The sequence below is a fragment of the Cervus canadensis genome, chromosome 7 (genome assembly GCF_019320065.1).
Source record: "Cervus canadensis isolate Bull #8, Minnesota chromosome 7, ASM1932006v1, whole genome shotgun sequence".
NCBI classification, from domain to species: Eukaryota; Metazoa; Chordata; class Mammalia; order Artiodactyla; family Cervidae; genus Cervus; species Cervus canadensis.
Window position 1 is genome coordinate 82638642 of NC_057392.1, and position 21605 is coordinate 82660246.

General features: G+C 40.7%; 1 protein-coding gene and 1 non-coding gene across 2 annotated transcripts in view; both read right to left on the reverse strand.

Moving 5' to 3' along the window:
* Positions 1-21605, reverse strand: part of GFM1 (G elongation factor mitochondrial 1) — a 49991-nt gene that overhangs the window by 21098 nt on the left and 7288 nt on the right. The window contains exons 6-11 of the mRNA XM_043473898.1: positions 18823-18973; positions 9218-9372; positions 8588-8672; positions 3663-3800; positions 2138-2239; positions 663-719 (exon numbers count right to left, since the gene is read on the reverse strand). Of these exons, the coding sequence (XP_043329833.1) occupies positions 663-719; positions 2138-2239; positions 3663-3800; positions 8588-8672; positions 9218-9372; positions 18823-18973 (688 nt within the window). The remainder of the gene's footprint in view (positions 1-662; positions 720-2137; positions 2240-3662; positions 3801-8587; positions 8673-9217; positions 9373-18822; positions 18974-21605) is intronic.
* LOC122445608 lies at positions 13162-13268 on the reverse strand. The gene has a single exon (XR_006270576.1). It is a non-coding gene; the product is annotated as a U6 spliceosomal RNA (small nuclear RNA).

Genomic DNA, 21605 nt, shown 5'->3' on the forward strand with positions numbered 1-21605 from the left:
CATTAACGTGACAGTTATGAATATAACTAACTTAAGAACTAAACAATTATGGTTCAAGATCAGGACTAATTTCAGTGACAAGTTATGCAAATACAGAACCTATTCAAGCAATTTTGGCTAAAAAGCTAAATGACATGAAATACAATCATAAAACTGTTATATCTGAAAGTGAGTTGAAACAGTCTTATTTGCAGGCCTTCCATGTTATAATCAGACATTTACTGCATAACTACCACAGATGTGGAGATGTACTATAATCCATGAGGCAATTTAATTGATGCAACATTCTAATGTTCTTTACAGTGAGGTTTTTCTGCAGTTGAGGACAAATGCCCCAGTTTCCTCTTTTCTATCTCTTATGATCTCCATCTAGGAAGTTACTTACACTTACCATTCTGGAGCCAGTGATATACCTTTACTACAGTAAGAGTTATAAAGCACAGTCTGATGAATACGTTAAAACCATCAACCTCTTCAAATATTCTGAGGAGTACTTACTAGTAACAGACTGGTAAATTTTAAACGATGATTTGAATACCAGAAAAGGAAACAGTCCGTAAGAGCGCTTATGGTCATCACAAGATACCATATGCGTTGTGGAGACAGGTGAGAAGGAGCTCAAGATTCTACTGTGATTGACTAAGTGCTAATCAAACTCCTACCTTGTTAGACGGCTTCATTGCTATTGAAATGACAGGATCGGGGACATGAATTGACTCCTAAAATAGTTTTAAAAGAACAGACAAGAATTCAAACACAGTACTGTATATGTCAGAGATGGATTAATTTTAATGTTCTTTACAAGCAGAAGAAAACACTATAGTCAACATCTTTAAGGCAGACAAAATATATCTTGCTCTACTTTTCATTAAATGATGAATATATTAATATATAAATAAAGGTTATACTGCAATCATTGATAAGAGAAGCAGAGAAAGGAACTAGATTCTTCATACATACGATATCTCATTTAACCAGTCAGGTTAAATGAGAGGCATGTGGGTTTTATTATCCCCATTTTACAAATAAAATAATTAAAGGGTTGGCAAGAATAATGAATAACTTGGTCAAGGGCCAGCAGTAGCACAGGGCTCTGACCAAGGTCTATTTGCTTCAACGCTCGAGCACTTCCCACAACCTCCAGTCCCTTCATACTGCTCATGACAAGTTTAGAGACAGTCTCATCAAGAATACTTATTAAAAAGTCCACTTATTGAAACTGATTTTAGTGTCCTAACTCCACATGTAAAACCACAGACATCAGAGAATACTTTAAACAAAAAAGCTAAATGATAAGATTAAGAATTCATCATATGATATAGGAGCTACTACAGAGATCACCTGTTAGGGCTGGACGAGTTCTTATATATAAACAATCTAAGCGCCTATCCCCTCTGTACTCATTATTCCTCCTTTACTGAATTCAGGAGAGGAAGCACCCTCAGGAACACATGGTCATACTGTAGAAGAGCCGCCCTCCTGTGGGGGCAAGAAGGGGGTGGGAGTGAAGGGGACAGAAAGGCAGGAAGTGCCCTGAGCATACTCTGCTAGCTGCATCCTGCCTGCAGAGCACGGTTCTGGTCTGTCGTGCAACTCCCCGGAGTCCAGCCTAAATGTCACAGTCTGCTCTCATGGTTCTCTAGGAGTCTGCTCTCACGGTTCTCTAGGAGTCTGCTCTCACGGTTCTCTAGGAGACTGCTCTTATGGTTCTCTAGGGGACTGCTCTTACGGTTCTCTAGGAGATTGAGGGAGGCATCCTCTCTCCAGCTGCCGAGTTACTAAGGAAGAAGCACTTGGCTGGGACCAGCCTGATGATGGTGACCGCAATCAGGGACGTACCCACAATAGGGAGGCAGGTCTCAGGGTGGAGGAGTCACAGCCATACAGGCCAGGTTACCTAGTGGAGATTTTCCCTCCATGCTAAACCTTGGAGGATGGTGGAATGATTTTACTAAGAAAAACCAGGTAAGTCAGCTAACACAGGACACTTGCTCAGTTGACATTAAAAGAGCCACAACCAATCTACACTTGATGCCTGTGGCACTCAATGAAAACTTCTGTGATTGTTTTTCTGAAGTACTAGAACATACATTTTTGAAATGTAAGTGATAAACAGCTTTGAAGTTAAATGACTTACCATAGAAAGGCCGCTATTATCTTTGTCTGTGAATGTGTCTCCACTGGCACAGTCAACGCCGAACAATGCACAGATGTCTCCAGCAAACACTTCCTCAACATCCTAAAGAAAGAATACAAAATGATACTTGCAAGTAATTCAAATCTGCACATACTCACTAAAAAGTAACTGCACAATAAACACACTGTACACAAACAAACATGCCAGAGTCTCACCATGAATTCCACAAAGAAAGAATTAGATAGAATCAACGCAATACCAACAATCAACCATGGCAAGGTACACCTTCAACAGGCTCTTATTTAAACCACATGTCAACTGGCAAGATTCTACTGTAAATGGAAACTCAGAACATGGCATCTTTACTTGGGGGATCTGCAGTACCAACAGAACACAGAGCCTCATGGTTCTAAAGTAATTCCTATAGAATTAAAAAGTATGTAGTGCTATATGTGCTGCCATTGTCTAACAAGGAAATGTCTATGACCAAGGCATACAAGGAAAGCTTGCAAAGGAAGTTTTGAAAACAAAGGCAGGAGATCTAAGCAGTTAAGAAAACACAGGAAATCTAAGAATAAAGCACTGGGGCCTCTAAACTTCCTACTCTTTGTCCTTTTATATTAACAGTTCATTCATAACAGCTGTGGCTGTGAATGAGCAAGTGTGCGTGTCTTGCTTTAATAGTTATACAGCTATAGGGATCCTTCTGGCCCATGAAACAGCTCTGACAATCACTAATCCCTCTAGCCTGCCCCCTGCTGCCTATTGCAAAAAACAATGATGTCTAATTTTGAAAGACTGTCTATCCATTTTCCAGGAGATACAATAGTTATGGATGCCAAAAATGTCTGCCCTAAGATTTTGCTTAGACTAATAAATTTCTCTAGGAATAACTGAGCTGAACTGGGAAAGGGCGCAAGGAGGGGACAACCTCCTGTACTTGGTCTTCCTGCCAACGCTTCACCCTGCGGACCACAGAAGGCCAGAACAGGTTCAGAGCCAATTCAAGAAGTCAAATCATAAGCCAAAGTTTATCTCCCAGACTAGGCCTTCAGAGGTTTTAAATCTTTAGATGAATTCTAGCACCAATAAAGCCCTTCTAGGGGTTGATTCTATTTCCATATTTCAGGAAGTAAATCCACTGGGCAATATGGGAAGTTATGTGTAAATTTATTATTCTCATTTACTTTTGAGAACCACAGTTCCACTGAACTAAAAACCTATTATACTCTTTCCAAGGCTAGCTCTTGAGGAAAGTGCTGTCCCTTCTTCCTAACCCTGGCCACTGAGGACAGACAGCTAACTCACAAATGGTGGTATAAAACGTGTTCGTAATATGTGCTAATTTAGCCTACACCAAAGTGCTACATGAGAAATGTAGCCCACCTAACTAAAAAGGAAGAAGCTAGGAAAATACATTCAACTAGAAGTGATTTTCTTGTGGTGCTCAGGATAACAAAAAAGTAGACCTGTTTCAACCACATGAGAGAAACTTCTGGTTGTACAACGAAGCCCGGGTACTCACCTCCATCATGTCGGCATGCATGCGAACCAGCCGCTGCACCCGCACTTTCTTTCTCGTCCTTGTATTGTAGATGTTATCACCTTTCTTCAGCTCTCCTTGATAATTGCGGACGTAAGTTAACTGTCCAAATCGACCTGCCTAGAAGTCAAGATGGGGTAAGGACAGAAAGAGTGAAAAAGAAACACAGGAATCAAAAATAAGAGGAAAATTTCATAATCACCTTCAAATACTTGCTCTCAGTTTTAGTAGTACAACTTATATATGTTTCAGCTTATTGTCATAGACTACTTTGATGCTAGTTTTGAATCAGGTTAAATGCTTCTTGTTCTTTCTGATATCAAAACCCAAGATACTACTTCTGTTTCCTCTGAAAAAAGTTACTAGAAAAAGTTTTTAAATTATAAGGCAGTTATTTCATAAGTTCAGTTTAATACAGTAAGATATAAAAATAAGGTAAAATGATATTAGAGAGACAACAAAAATATCATTAGAAATGAAAGACTATACATGTTAGAAAAACTGATAATCACCTGGAAAACTATACAAATATGAATTCTGTAAAGTAACTGAATATAAAATGAATAATCAGTATCATTTCCTCCTGAATATTAACACTAAATGTTAGGTAAATATGTAAAAGTTGCCAGTTCTTCCCATATTAATATTTAGGTTTAACACAATAGTAATAAAATTCCAAAGAGGACTTTTAAAATATATTATTAGTGATTTTTAATATTTAGAAGAAAAGCTAAAAATAGAAAATAACTGATATAAGAACATATTAAATACTTCAAAATACTGAAGTAATAGCCTTTATAAAATAAATATCTAAAATGTTTAATTCATTAGTCAATAGATGAAAAAGGAGACATCACAATCAATGAAAAAATTTAACACTGTTCAAAAACTGGTAACTGTACAATTGGTCTTGCATTTGGAGGCAGAGGAATCCAAACAGCCTTCTGAGATCCTAACAGCATTCAGCAAAACAAAGTCCAACTGGGTTAACAATGAAAAAAACAAAAGAACCCACAAGAAAGCAGAAGAGACAAAAGGAAGTATTTATAGAATATAATCAAAGAGGAAGACTGAGAAAATAACAAAAGACAAAGATTGATGTATTTGACTATGTAAATTTTAAAATAATTGTTTTTCTAAAAATTTTATCAGAGAAAGGTTCATACAAATAAGTAAAACACTTTGATTCTAATTTTAAAAAAGGAAAGACAAAAACATAAAGAGGGAATTACAAAAGAGGACATAGAATTGCATAATGAATATATGGAAAAATGTTTTCTATTATTAAGAATTAAGGCAAGATACGGGGAAAAGGATTGGGGGGAGGGATGGTTAAGGAGTTTGGGATGGACATGTACACACTGCTACATTTAAAATGGATAACCAAGAGGAGCCAAGATGGCGGAGGAGTAGGACGGGGAGACCACTTTCTCTCCTACAAATTCATCAAAAGAATATCTGAACGCAGAGCAAACTTCACAAAACAACTTCTGATCGCTAGCTGAGGTCATCAGGCACCCAGAAAAGCAGCCCATTGTCTTCGAAAGGAGGTAGGACAAAATATAAAAGATAAAAAGTGAGACAAAAGAGCTAAGGACGGAGATCCATCCCGGGAAGGAAGTCTTTAGAGGACGTTTCCAGACACCGGGAAACCCTCGCACTGGCGGGCCTGGGGGAAGTGTTTGAATCTCGGAGGGTAACCTGACTGGGAGGGAAACAATAAATAAAACCCACAGATTACGTGCCTAAAAGCAACTCTCAGCAGAAAAGTACCCCAGATACCCGCATCCGCCACCAGCAAGTGGGGGCGGCACGGAGAGGAGCCGGCGGCATTGCTTGGGGCAGGGTCCGGGCCTGAGTGCCCTGAGGACAATCGGAGGGAGCTTTTGTGAGGTGCCAATTTGAACTGTGGGAGAGCAAAAGAGAGAGAGAAAATTAACCGGCCCGAACACGCTGCCGGCCGTTCGCAGAACAAAGGGACCGAGAAAGTCCAGAGAAGAGCTCGCAGACTGCGGACCGGCCCAGACCCGCCGGAGGCGGAAGCAGGTCGCGGTGAGACACAGGGCGCAGGCACGCGACCGGCGCGGGCGGGGACTGGGGCTGGGGACGCGGAGGGCGGAAGGCGCACGCACCCGACTGGCGCGGGCGGAAACCGAGATTGGGACCGCGGAAGGGAGTCGGCGCGCCGCACCCGGGGAGAGTGCGCCTGTCAAGCTCTTGGCTGCCTGGACCGCTCTGACGGGGAAGGCACAAGAGCGAACGCAGCCTTTTGTTCCGCTCTTTTGTGGAACACCTGAGGGCTGGAGCTGTGCGCAGCGCGGGGCGCGCTCCTTATAGAGCAGCCGGGATCCTGAGCAGCGCAGACGGAGAAAGCAGCGCCAACCCCACACCGCAGCACGACGGAACTAGCTACCTGAATAAGAGTCCACCTCCGCCCGCCTGTGTCAGGGCGGAAATGAGGCTCTGAAGAAACCGGCAAACAGAAGCCAAATAAACAAAGGGAACGCTTCAGAAGGGACTGGTGCAATAGATTAAAATCCCTGTAGAAAACACCGCCTACACCGGGAAGGGGCCTGTAGATATCGAGAAGTGTAAGCTGGAACGAGGAGATATCTGAAACTGAGCCGAACCCACACTGACCGCAACAGCTCCAGAGAAATTCCTAGATATATTTTTACTTTTTTTTTTTTTAAATAAGGAAAAAAAAAATTTTTTTTTAATTTTTTCTCTTTTATTTTCCTTTAAAATTCCCTATTACTCCATTACTCCTTAACTTTCATTTTCATAGATTTTTATGACTTTTTAATTAGGGAAAATTCTTTTTTTTCTCCTTTTTCTCTTCTATTTTTCTTTTAAAGTCCTCTAGTACTCCTCTACTACTCCTTAATTTTCATTTTCAATACACTATAACCTTACCAAAAAAAAAAAAAGAAGAGAAGCCCTATTTTTAAACTGAACTTCATATATATTTTAAAAATTTTTTCTGTGTGTGTTTTGGTTTTTGTTTTTAATATAGTATTTTTAAGAGTCTAATCTCTACTCTAGATTTTTAATTTTTGTTTTTCAGTATATGATATAAATTGTGAACATTTAAGAATCCAATATTCAGTTCCCATTTTTATTCAGGAGTGTGTTGATTTTTCTCTCCCAATCTTGACTCTCTGTTTTCTACCTCAGAACACCTCTATTTCCTCCTTTCCCCTTCTCTTCCCAATCCAATTCTGTGAATCTTGGTGGGTGTCTGGGCTACGGAGAACACTCTGGGAACAGACAACTGCGTAGATCTGTCTCTCTCCTCTTGAGTCCCCCTTTTTCTCCTCCTGCTCATCTCTATCTCCCTCCTCCCTCTCCTCTTCTTCATGTAACTCTGTGAACCTCTCTGGGTGTCCCTAACGGGGGAGAATCTTTTTGCCATTAACCTAGAAGTTTTATTATCAGTGCTGTATAGTTGGAGAAGTCCTGAGTCTACAGGAAGAATAAAACTAAAATCCAGAGGCAGGAGACTTAAGCCCAAAACCGGAGAACACCAGAAAACTCCTAACTACATGGAACTTTAAGTAATAAGTGACCGTCTAAAATGGATAACCAATAAAGACCTACTGCATAACACAGGGAACTCTGCTCTATGTTATGTGGCAGCCTGGATGGGAGGGGAGTTTGGGGGAGAATGGATATCTGACTATGTATAGCTGAGTCTCTTCCCTGTTGACCTGAAACTAAAAATATGAAAGCAATCTGGCAATATATACCGTTAAATATTTAAAATATTTTATGTATTTTACTCAAGAATCACATTCTGGGGATCCTAAGAAAAATATTCCTAGGACTTCCCTGGTGGCACAGCGGATGGGAATCGGCCTGCCAATGCAGGGACATGGGTTTCATCCCTAGTCCAGGAAGATTCCACATGCCGTGGAGCAACTAAGCCCGTGCGCTGCGACTACTGACGGTGTGCCTAGAGCCGATGCTCTCCAACAAGAGAAGCCACTGCAATGAGAAGCCCAGGCCCTGCAACAGAGAGTAGTCCCTGCCCACCATATCTAGAGAAAGCTCGCACCCAGCCAACAGAGACCCAGCACAGCCAAAAATAACTAATAAACGAACACTGTCACTGCAGTGTTATTTCTACTTCTTAACTTACAATTAGTTTTTCTGGATCTAGAATAAAAATCATACTGTAAAAACTTAAAAATAAAAACTAGGAAAAAGCACCACCCCCAATATAATTCCATCCCAGAAATAATCACCCTTGAACACTTCCGACCTATCTACCTTTTTCCTCCTTAAAATATTATACACAGAAGCAACACCACCACAACAAAAAGCACACCCAGTCCCCAAATCTCGGTTCCTAACACCACTCACAATTAAAAGGAACCAGGGCTCTCAGACAGCTGATTCTCAGGCCGGGGCAGGGAATATACAACATAAGCCTGGAAGGTAAGGAAGTGCTCAAAGCAGCAAAATACTGGGGCATGTCTAAGGGACACAAAAGCCACCTGAAAGGGCACCAACAGCAAACACTGGTCAGTCTGGCAATAAAATAAGTAACATACTACTGGGTTTTAGCTCAAAGTATGAAAGAGATATAAGTCCAGATGATAAAAACAAACAACTGAACAAACAAATATGGGGGAGAAAGGACAACTCTCCCTTACAGAAGAATCCCATGTAACTCACAGAGACACTGCCCCCTCATGGAGGAAGATCGTAATTCACCCCTTAAGTGTGGGCTGTGCATAGAAACCTCCTACTAGAGTCAGTATGGAACAGGGTGGGGGACAAAGTAACTTTACAGTGGAGAAATCTGTAACTAAATCTTTCCTAAGAGTCACTTTGTAATAGGAATAAAAGCCTAAAAGAAAAATTCTATATACATCAGTTAAATACATTAGAAAGCAACTTACCTCCAGTTTAAAAGCCAGGCCAACAAACGGATGGGAACTGTCTCTTTGGGGGTTCATTAAGATTTTGGTTTTCTCTTGGGAGTCACTTAAAATAAAAGACATACACATTTGTGAGATGCAATATTTGATATTTCTTTTCTATCAATTTGTTTCATCAGAATATTACCTGAGAAAAAGCATACTTGCACTAAACATTTCTGAGCTTATTATTAAGCGAAATTTCACTGAATGGGATCAACAAGAATAACTTCTGGCCAATACTGCACTATGACAGGACCAGAATAGAATAAAAATCACAAAACGAGTCTCGCAGAAAAAAAATAAAGCTTAAAAAATTGTTTCTCAAAAATTATTAAAAAAAAAATTGGTTCCACATGAGAAAATTTTCTAATGATGTAAATCTTCATAATGAAACAAACCATATTCTAACTTACAAACAGAATGTGATATGCATAATAATTTTCTTTATGCCAAAATTGTTACCCAAACAGAAATAAAGATTGATTTTTATAAATTATTGGAAAAAACCCACAAATGCAACATAACTTCAAAAACCATTCTTAAATTCTTTTCCAGTGCACAGATGTTCAATTCTTGTGCACAGACTAAGAATCAATTTCTGAGACTTACTCCTGATTGAGAATGGCGAAATTCTGGACTTCAGATGGATTCGGGAGGTATTCTAAAACAGCGTCTAAAAGAGGCTGAACTCCTTTGTTTTTCAAGGCGCTTCCCAGAAAGACGGGAGTAAATGACCTGTTTATCGTGGCTCTGCGAATGGCAAGCTACAAAAAAAAAATTAGTTCATCTTAAAGTTACATTTTGTGTTTCAGATCAACTACAAGGCAACAAATGAATGAAATAAATTGATACTCTTTGGAGTACTGGCTTTAGTAGAGACTGGAATGGGGTTCTCTACAACTTAAGGTCAAAATACCACCCCTCCCCAAAAAAAAATTGAAAGAAAAAGGCTATTTAACTTTTCCAACACTGTAACTGCTTTCAACCCTCAGAATGTCACTAACTTTCAATTTGGAGAAAAAACTATAAATAAACATCAGTTCAGTTCAGTTGCTCAGTCGTGTCTGACTCTTTGCAACCCCATGAATCGCAGCATGCCAGGCCTCTCTGTCCATCACCAACTCCCAGAGTTTACTCAAACTCATGTCCACGAAGTCAGTGATGCCATCCAGCCATCTCATCCTCTGCCGTCCCCTTCTCCTCCTGCCCCCAATTCCTCCCAGCATCAGGGTCTTTTCCAATGAGACAACTCTTCGCATCAGGTTGCCAAAGTACTGGAGTTTCAGCTTCAGCATCAGTCCTTCCAATGAACACCCAGGACTGATCTCCTTCAAGATGGACTGGCTGGATCTCCTTGCAGTCCAAGGGACTCTCAAGAGTCTTCTCCAACACCACAGTTCAAAAGCATCAATTCTTCACTGCTCAGCTTTCTTCACAGTCCAATTCTCACATCCATACATGACCACTGGAAAAACCACAGCTTGACTAGCCGGACCTTTGTTGGCAAAGTAATGTCTCTGCTTTTTAATATGCTATCTAGGTTGGTCATAACTTTCCTTCCAAGGAGTAAGCGTCTTTTAATTTTATGGCTGCAATCACCATCTGCAGTGATTTTGGAGCCCAAAAAAATAAAGTCTGACACTGCTTCTACTGTTTCCCTATCTATTTCTCATGAAGTGATGGGACCGGATGCCATGATCTTAGTTTTCTGAATGTTGAGCTTTAAGAAAACTTTTTCACTCTCCTCTTTCACTTTCATCAAAAGGCTCTTTAGTTCCTCTTCACTTGCTGCCATAAGGGTGGTGTCATCTGCATATCTAAGGTTATTGACATTTCTCTCGGCAATCTTGATTCCAGCTTGTGCTTCTTCCAGCCCAGCGTTTACACATAGGACAGTGTAAATGGTATGTTAACAATTGTGCAAACTAGAGGAAAAAGCAATACATATGCAAACAAAACAAAACAAAAATCTATGTAAAGAAACACGAGAAACTATTAACTGGCAGCCTGGTTTAGGAATGGGGCCCAGAGTGACTCAGACAGAAAAGAATCTGCCTGCAATGCGGGAGAACTGGGTAGATTGGGAAGACTCCCTGGAGGAGGGCATGGCAACCCACTCCAGTACTCTTGCCTGGAGAACCCCATGGACAGGGGAGCTTGGTAGGGTCCATGGGGTCACAAAGAGTCAGACACGACTATGCAACTAAGCACAGCGCAGAGCGCCGGGCAGATGAGAGCCGGGTGAGAGACTTCTTACTGTGTGCCTTTACATAGTTTCTGAATGTTTAAACCATATGAAAGTATCATCTATTAAAATAACAATTAACCAGCTTGCTTTCTTTTTTTAAAGGACATATACACGGGAAGCCAAACCAGTGCAAGGTGCTCATAAATTAAGGGTCCTGACAGTAACCGGCTGTAAATAACAACCTCTTGGTCTTGCACCAACCTCTCATGCAAGCACCATCCATGCGTCCCAGCCTTGCTCCTCAGGGGCTACTGGCTACAGGCCTCAGAGGGGGCAGCGGAGCTTTAGCTCTGGCGGCCAGAAGAGGCCAACAGCAGTCTGTGCTGTGGCCACAACCCACCACAGCTGTTGGTGCAGCAGAAATGCGGAGCAGCATAGTTATTTCTCAGTCCTCAGGAAAAACAGAAACCTAGATATTCCACAAACCTTAAAGCAAAACATTTATAACCACAATTTCTAAACATCACAATGAAAACTAGGATAACAACTGAGCACAAAAAAACGAGTATAAAAAGAAGAAAACAAACGTGTGAAGAAAACAATCACTATTTGAAACTCTCTTAAAAACTTGCTTTTTCTAGGAACCAGAAACGGCTTGGTCACTAACCACTGAGCTACCTTAGGCCACAAGGTCATATTTTTGATTTTCCAACCCTTCCTTATATGCAAAAGTAGGAACATATGAATCTTACCACGCTTTCTTTACTTCCATTGAATAGAGAAACACATGAATGTGGTTGATAAATAGAAAAAAGGTGAAATTAAAGCTAAACCTATACCAGCCTAACAAAAGCTATGTTCTTACCCTAAATTTCCCTTACTTTTGTAAGAATCACATTCACATTTGAAAACTGTTGCCTTTCCACTGTCCCTAATACACCCAATGACAACAGAGAAATAAAGCACACTGCATCCTGGAAGAAAACAGCAAACGCAGCAGGACTGAAAGTGCTCTCCCTGAAAGCCCCCTTGCAAGGCTGGCCCCCGGCTGGCTTCTGGGAATCTGGATATCAGGTGATTCCCAGAATTCCAGAACTGGTGAGACTGGTCCACTGTGCCTATACTGCTGCAAAAACAATGGGATGTATGCTAAATACCTGCTTTCCTTCAGGGAGTCTGGAAATCGGTACATGCTAGGCAGGGTGTGCTTATGTGAGTGAGTATGTCGCACGGTCATCCCGACTCTGTGACCCCATGGATCGTGGCTGGCCAGGCTCCTCTGTCCATGGAATTCTCCAGATAAAACTGCTGGAGTGGGTAGCCATTCCCTTCTCCAGGGGGATCTTCCCAACCCAGGGACTGATCCCAGCTCTCCTGCATTGCAGTTTAGTTCTTTACCATCTAACCGACCAGGGGAGCCTTATGTGACCAGCCTCCAGTGAAACCCAGGGCACTGAGTCTCCAATGACCTTCCCCGGTAGACATTTCACAGGTACAGTCACAACTTGCTGCTCAAGGACACGCAGGGCAAGACTCCGTTTGAGAGAGCGCCTGGAAGCTTCCACCTGGTTTCTTCTGGACGTGACCTCACACGCCTTTTCCCTTTGCTGATTCTGCTTTGTACTCTCACTGTAACGCATCATAGCCATGAGTGTGATTACCTGCTGAGTCCTGACTCCCAGTGAATCAGAATCTGGAGTGCTCTCGGGGGCTCCTGACACACTCCTTCTAATAGATCAAGACCTCTCTCTGGTGGTTCTTAGGATACACTGCTTGACTTTATTGAAGGCCCAGACCTATACTTTCCTATACGGAGTTCCTTAGTCATTAGAGAGCTGGGGTGGTAAGGCCTCTGTGAATGGTACAGAACTCAAGCTCAGATACGTTAGTAAGCATCTCAGCTTCAATAGGGTTCTTTCCTTGTGCACCTGATCTATAAACTTGAGTACACTGTATTACACACAGTGTTTATTTATCTGATCTCTGCTAAGTGTACCAAGTGGTTTAGCAAAATAAGTGTCAGTCTTTTTTTATTATGATAACGTAAACATCACAAAATTGACTATTTTAAGCATTGTTAACTGTACAGTTCAGTAGCATTAAGTACATTCATATTGCTGTCACCACTATCTCCAAAACTTTTCATCACCCCAAACTGAAACTCTGGATCCATTAAACTTCCCATTCTTTCCTCCCCCAGCCCCTGGTAACCACTGTCCTACTAGGAACTTGACTCTTCTGGCTATCCCACAAAAGTGTGATCATACAATATTTGTCCTTTTATGTCTGGCTTATTCCACTTAACATATCCTTAAGACTCACCCATATTGTAGCATGTATTAGAATCTGATTCCTTTTTTTTTTTTTAAATATGGAACGCTTCACAAATTTGCGTGTCATCCTTGTGCAGGGGCCATGCTAATCTTCTCTGTATCGTTCCAATTTTAGTATATGTGCTGCCGAAGCGAGCACTGATTCCTTTTTTAAAGTTGAATAATATCCCATTGTATGAACACGCCAATTTTACCTGTCTATTCATCCACTGATAGGCACTGAGTTGTTTCCAACTTTGAGCTACTGTGAATTATGCTGCTGTCAACACTGGTGTGCAAATATCTGATCCCTGCTTTCAATTCTCTTGCATATATAGAAATGGAATTGCTGGACCGTATGTTAGTTCTTGGATGTGAATCTGAGCAAACTCTGGGAGACAGTGGGGGACATAGGAGGCAGGCGTGCTGCCGTCCATTGGGTCGCAAAGAACCAGTCACAACTTAGCAACAGAACAACAACAACGTGGTAGTTCTGGGTTTAGTTTTTTTTTTTTGAGAAATCACTGTACTGTTTTCCACAGAAGAAGCATCATTTTACATTCCCACCAGCAATGCACAAGGATTTCAATTTCTCTACATCCTCACCAACACTTGTTATTTTGCTTTTTAGGTAACAGTCGTCCTGATTAATAAAGTGGTATCTCACTGTGGTTTTGATTTGCTTTCCCTAATGACTAGTGATGTTGAGCATCTTTTCATGTGCTTATTGACCCATTTGTTCTCTTTTATGGAGAATTGTCTATTTAAAAACTGAATACCAGTCTTAGGCAGGTGATTTTCTCTTCATTTTAAAGCTGAACAATCAAGTAAAGAAATCTATATGGCCTTCCAAATAGTCAACAGCGTCCATTTCTAGTTTATCTTTTTTCTTTTTAATAAGGATATGTCCAAGAGGTTGAATGTTTAAGTATCCCCTTCATGGCTCACTACCTTGGTGGCAAAGGGGCTTGTATAACTCAAGGAAGCTATGAGACATGCCGTGTAGGGCCACCCAAGATGAACAGGTCATAGCAGAGAGTTCTGACAAAATGTGATCCCCTGGAGGAGGGAGTGGTGAACCACCCCAGTATACTTGCTGTGAGAACTGCATGAACTGTATAAAAGGCCAAAAAGATATGACACCGAAGATGAGTACCCCAGGTCTGAAGGTGTCCAAGATACTACTGGGGAAGAGTAGAGGAGAATTACCAATAGCCTCAGAATGAGTGCAGCGGCTGGGCCAAAGCAAAGATGACTCTCAGCTGCGGATGTGTCTGGTGATGAAAGTAAAACCCCACGCTGCAAAGGAATGTGGAGTGTCAGGTCCATGAAGCAAGGAAAACTGGACATGGCCAAGCAGAAGATAGTAAGAACAAACACTGACATCTTAGGAATCAGAGAACTAACACGGACGGGAATGGGCAAATTTAATTCAGATGACCATTGTATCTACTGTGGGCAAGAATCCCATAGAAGAAGCGGAGTAGTCTTCATAAGCAACAAAAAAAGAGTAGAAATACAGTACTTGGCTACAGCCCCCAAAAAGACAGAATGATCTCAATTCGTTTCCAAGGCAAGCCATTCAACATCACAGTAATCCAAGTCTATGCCCCTATTACCAACACAGAAGAAGCTAAAGCTGATCAATTCTACAAAGACCTAGAAGACCTTCTAGAACTAAAAGAGATGTTCTATTCACCATCGGAGATTGGAATGCAAAAGCAGGAAGTCAAAATATACCTGGAGTAACAGGCAAGTTTGGCCTTGGAGAACAAAATGAAGCAGGGCAAAGGTTAACTGAATTCTGCCAAGAGAATGCACTAGTCATAGCAAATACCCTTTTTCAACAACACAAGAGATGACTTTACACATGGCCATCACCAATTAGTCAATACCAAAATCAGACTGATTACATTCTTTATAACTGAAGATGGAGAAGCTGTATACAGTCGGCAAAAACAAGACCTGGAGCTAACTGTGGCTCAGATCATCAGTGTCTCATAGCAAAATTCAGGCTTAAACTAAAGAAAACCAGGAAAAACAACAGGCCAGCCAGGTATGACTTAAATCAAATGCTGTACGAATTCGCAATAGAGGTAACAAATAGGTTCACGCGACTAGACCTAATTAACAGCATGCCTAAAGAACTACTGACAGAGGTCCACGATACTGTACAGGAAGTGGCAAGCAGAACAATCCCAAAGAAAAAGAAAAGCAAGAAAGCAAAGTGGTTGTCTGAGGAGGCCTTACAAATAGTGGAAGAACAAAGAAAAGTGAAAAGCAAGGGAATGCGGGACAGGTACATCCAATTAAACGCAGAGTTCCAAAAAATAGCTAGAAGAGGCAAAAAGGCCTTCTTCAGTGAACCATGATTAATAATAGAGGAAACAACAAATGGGGAAAGGCTAGAGATCTCTTCAGAAAAAGTGGAAACATCCAGGGAGCATTCTGCCCAAAGATGGGCACAATAAAGGATAAAAATGGTAGAGACCTAGTAGATGCTGAAGATCAAGAAGAGACGAAAAGAATACACAGAAGAACTATATAAAGATCTTAATGAACCAGATCATTACAATGGTACAGTTAGTCACCCAGAACCAGACATTCTGGAGTGTGAAGTCAAGTGGGCTTTAAGAAGCCCTGCTGTTAATAAAGCTAGTGAATGCGATGAAATTCCAGCAGAACTATTCAAATCCCTAAAGGATGACACCAAGCTGGTTTTAGAAAAGGCAGAGGAACCAGAGATCAAATTGCCAATATCCGCTGGATCACTGAAAAAGCCAGAGAGTTCCAGAAAAACATCTATTTCTGCTTTATTGACTACGCCAAAGCCTTCGACTGTGTGGATCACAATAAACTGTGGAAAATTCTGAAAGAGATGGGAATAACAGACCACCTGACCTGCTTCTTGAGAAACCTGTATGCAGGTCAGGAAGCAACAGTTAGAACTGGACATGGAACAACAGACTGGTTCCAAATAGGAAAAGGAGTGAGTGTATCAGGGCTGCATATTGTCACCCTGCTTATTTAACTTATATGCAGAGTACATCATGAGAAACGCTGGGCTGGAAGAAGCACAAGCTGGAATCAAGATTGCTGGGAGAAATATCAATAACCTCAGATATGCAGATGACACCACCCTTATGGCAGAGAGTGAAGAGGAACTGAAAAGCCTCTTGATGAAAGTGAAAGAGGAGAGTGAATAAGTTGGCTTAAAGCTCAACATTCAGAAAATTAAAATCATGGCATCTGGTCCCATCACCTCATGGGAAATAGATGGGGAGACAGTAGAAACAGTGTCAGACTTTATTTTTTGGGCTCCAAAATCACTGCGGATGGTGACTGCAGCCATGAAATTAAAAGACGCTTACTCCTTGGAAGGAAAGTTATGACCAACCTAGATGGCATATTAAAAAGCAGAGACATTACCTTGCCAACAAAGGTCCGTCTTGATCAAGGCTATGGTTTTTCCAGTGGTCATGTATGGATGTGAGAATTGGACTGTGAAGAAAGCTGAGTGCCGAAAAATTGATGCTTTTGAACTGTGGTGTTGGAGAAGACTCTTGAGAGTCCCTTGGACTGCAAGGAGATCCAACCAGTCCATCCTAAAGGAGATCAGTCTGAGTGTTCATTGGAAGGACTGATGCTGAAGCTGAAACTCCAATACTTTGGCAACCTGATGCGAAGAGCTGACTCATCTGAAAAGACCCTGATGCTGGGAGGGATTGGGCACAGGAGGAGAAGGGGACGGCAGAGGATGAGATGACTGGATGGCATCACTGACTCAATGGGCATGAGTTTGAGTAAACTCCAGGAGTTGGTGATGGGCAGGGAGGCCTGGCGTGCTGCGATTCATGGGGTTGCAAACAGTCAGACATGACTGAGCGACTGAACTGAACTGAAAGGATGACACCATCAAGGTTTTTATGGCAGCAAATCCAGAAGACCCTGTAGTAGCCACAGAACTGGAAAAGGTCAACCCTCATCCCAATTCCCAAGAAGGGTAGTACCAAAGAATGTGCTGACCATTGGACAATTGCACTCATCTCCCATGCTAGTAAGGTCATGCTTAAAATCTTGCATGCTAGGCTTCAGCATTATGCGAACGAAGAAGTTCCAGATGTCCAAGCTGGGTTCAGAAAAGGAAGAGGAACTAGAGATCAAATTGCCAAGATTCACTAGATTACAGAGAAAGCAAGGAAATTTCAGAAAAACATCTATCTCTGTTTCATCGACTATGTTAAAACCTTTGACTGTGTGATCACGACAAACTGTGGAAAGCTCTTAAAGAGATGGGAATACCAGACCATCTTATCTGTCTCCCAAGAAACCTGTATGTGGGTCAAGAAGTAACAGTTAGAACCCTGTATGGAGCAACTGATGGGTTCAAGATGGAGAAAGGAGTATGACAGGGCCGTCAGCATTTGTTTAACCAACACACTGGGCATATCATGAGAAATGCTGGGCTGGATGACTTACAAGCCGGAATCAAGATAGGTGGGAGAAACATCAGCAACCTCAAATATGGGGATGATACCATTCCAATCGCAGAAAGTGAAGAGGAAATAAAGAACCTCTTGATGAGGGTGAAGGAGGAGAGTGAAAGAGCTGGCCTAAGACTAAATTAAAAAAAAAAAAACTAAGATAATAGCATCTGGCCCCATACGCAGGGCAAACAGAGGGGGAAAAGGTAGAAGTAGTTTTCTCTTCTTGGGCTCCAAAATCACCACACACAGTGATTGCAGCCATGAAATCATAAGACAATCGCTTCTTGGCAGGAAAGCGATGACAAACCTAGACCGCGTGTTGAAAGCAGAGACATTACTCTGCCGACAAAGGTCTGTATAGTTAAGTCTATGGTCTTCCCAGTGGTCACACATGGTTCTGAGAGCTGGATGGTAAAGAACACAGAATGCCAAAAAATTGATGCCTTCAAACTGTGGGGCTAGAGAAGACTTATGAAAGTCCCCTGGACAGCAAGGAGATCACATCAGTCAACGTGAAGGGAGATCGACCCTGAAAATTCACTGGAATGACTGATGCTGAAGCTGAAGCTCCAGTATTTTGGTCACCTGATGCAAACAGACAACCCATTGGAAAAGTCCCTGATACTGGGAAAGATTGAGGGCAGGAGAAGAGGGCGTCAGAGGATGAGAGGGCTGGATGCATCACAGATGCACTGAATATGAACTTGGGCAAACTCTGGGAGATGGTGAGGGACAGGGAGGCCTGGTGTGCTGCAGTCCACGGGGTTGCAAAGAGTCGGACCTGACTGGGTGACTGAGCAACACCACTGGAGAACTGCCTGTTTAAAAACTGAATACCAGTCCTAGGCAGGTGATCACTTCATTTTAGAGAGGTGGACAATTAAGCAAAGGAATCTATGGCCTTCCAAATAGTCAACAGCATACATTTAGAGTTTATCTTTTTTCTTTTTAATAAAGACAGGTCCAAGAGGCTGGCTGTTTAAACATCTTTTTTCCTAGAACAAACTGATTCGTTTCCCATTTTATATAACTCACTACCTTAAAAAAAGAGTAATATGCCATATCACACTTTTTTTTGAAGGAATCAATTAAGTTAAACAACTTGCTTGGATTTCATTAATAAAGCCCCTACATAAAAGCATCATGTCCCTTCCCTACAAAAAACAAAACTAAACAAAAAAACCTTCTTTTTCTTGTTAATATAAGACATATTTTGAGAGCACCTGCCTTTAAATCTGAGATTGAGGGAGTTTTTTCTTCCAGAAACATCTCTCCAAGTTGCTCATCTGAATTAGCAACACATTCAATCAGCTCCTGCCGGTGGTCTGCTGCTGCCGCCCTGAATTCTGCTGGAATTTCCCCGTATCGAACAATCTGACTAAGAGAAGAAATGTTTTACTTTGGTACTTTAAGAATATTCAATTAAATTGTAATTAACTTTACTTCAATAAAAATTAATTTGAAAAAAGAATATTCAATTAAACATATAAGTTATCAATGAAGAAGATAAACTAATGGTCAAAACGTTTTTTGAGATAAGAGCTCTGATATTTTTGCATTAAAATCACAGATAAGAAAAATATGTATCTATAAAATTCAGACAGAATAGTGGACAAAATACTTTCAAACAGGCAAAGCAAATCGCTCAAGGCTATACTACCAGTAAATGTACAAGCCACACACAATTCAAAGCCAAACTGACCCCAAAGCCCGTGAGTACAGCTGATCCATGAACAATTCAAGTTTGAACTGTGCACGTCCACTTATACAAAGATGTTTTTCAATAAACATGCAAAAATACATGTATTACATTGTGTGCACTTGTATTGAAGTGGACAGCCTATCATTATGTAGGAATAAGTAAGTGGTATTTAATATGAAATTTAAAATGTGTTAGTTTTATTACTGTTTTATAACTTTGCTTTCAAAGAATTACATCCATACAGTATGCCTCTCTCACAAAATTACAGAAACCGCATACCATCACACATAATTTTTTTAAGTCACAACATTTCCAGTACTGTATTAGGAAATGATTATAATGTCATATGCCATAAACAATTTCATAATGACTAGGCTAGGCTACTGCTTTCCACCAATTACCCTAGGCTACCATAAAGCAATACATTGCTGCTTCTTTCTTATCAATGCATGAACTGTTGTACCTGTAAATAAATATGAATGTCTTTTCATGTTATCTTTTTATTTTTGATAGCGTCCAGTCAACAGTAGGTTATTAGTAGGTAAGTTTTGGGGGGAGTCAACAGTTATACTTGAACTTTTGACTGGATGAGGAATCAACACCTCTAATCTCCACACTGTTCAAGGGTCAACTGTACTGGAAAATTCTATTAACCAAATTAATCAGAATATCACAGTCTTTGACAAGCAAGATTAGACTTGACTATTCTGGGTCATGAATAACAAATCCAATTACACATTTTTTTTTAATACAGAATACTCCATTTTGTAGTTAAAAAAAAAAGTTTACTAATTATGACAGACTGTTCAAACTTGACCTCCATTCTCCATTCCTTTAGGGGCCAGATAGCTAAAAGTCACAAATAAATACACACAAGAGAGAAATGGACACACTTGATATTTACAAACATCAGTCTGAACACTTTAAAAGTATTTCTTTAAAATGCAATCTAATGTCAAACACTAACAAGCTTTTCAGAAAAAAATTCCTGAAAAAAAAGGGGGTAGGGGAGGGAGAAGCAAATCACAAATAGTCAGAAAATAATTCTGATTATCCTAAAGAATGCCTCTTCACAGCCTTCAGAATCTAATTTCTTCCTTCCTGGCAAGGTCCCTGCTTAAGTCTTTCATTTTGGAAACTTCCTTTGAAAATATACATACCCAGTGGTCTAGGGCTGGGAAAAGGCACAGGTCTATTAAGAAGTTCCACCTGTGGTTCTGATGCACAACAAAGTTTAAAAACCTCTACTTTAGAAGACAGAAATGTGTGCACTGGTAATTCTGGGCAAGTGATATAATCATTTACTTAAAAATATTTTTTGAGTCCCTATTTTGTACCAGACAGTTCTAAGGCTGGGGACATAGTAGCGGATAAACCTGATAAAAATTCTTGTCCCTTACATTCTAAGGAGAGGTAAACTTGGTTGTCATTACTTAGTTGTGGAACAAAAAGTGAGAGAAGCGCCTTGTCCACTGAATAGGCTTGATCTTCTCCTTATGTAAAAGATGGTCAATAAAGATAAACTCTATAGTTATCTGATCACAAAGGCCTTCATCCACCTGATATACTAGTAATCTCAGTTCCAAAACAGAGGAAGGGACCCCGTTAAAAACGACCTTTGGAGAAACTGCCAGGCTTCAGAGTGACTCTTCAGAACAAAGGATCACTTACAATTCCGGCACTGTCTAGATTAGTGCCACTCAAACTGTGGCATTCAGACCTGAAACATCAGCGCCACTTGGGAGCATTCCAGAAATGCAACCAGGCCCCACTCTGTAGCGACTGCATTAGAATCCCTGCAAGTGGATCCAGATATGTGCATTTTTCCAGGTGATTTTTCTGAATGCCACAGTTTGATAACCACTGGGCTCTGTATGCAAAGGTCTCTCAAAAGTTGGTTGATGGACCAAATAGCATGTCAAAAGTTACCAATTTGCTTTTTGTATTGCCCAAACTACATTCTTTTATTTACATAAAAGAATATGTAACTTCTTTTACACATTAATCTGTTTATCTCTGTAATCCTATGAAGTAAGTAGAGGAAGTATTTATAATCCCCTCTTTCTTCCCAGCTTTTATAACAATACTCATGACACAGTAGTTGTTCCAACAAAATCTACAGAACAAATGAACAGATCAATGAATAAAAGCAGAAAAAGAGATATTACATCATTAGTTTAAGCTGAAGGCCTCCCTTCACCATACCACATATATCATAATGTAATATACGTATATCATCCAAATGTATATATGTATATATCATCCATATGTATATATGATATACATATATCATAACTAGAATTAAATG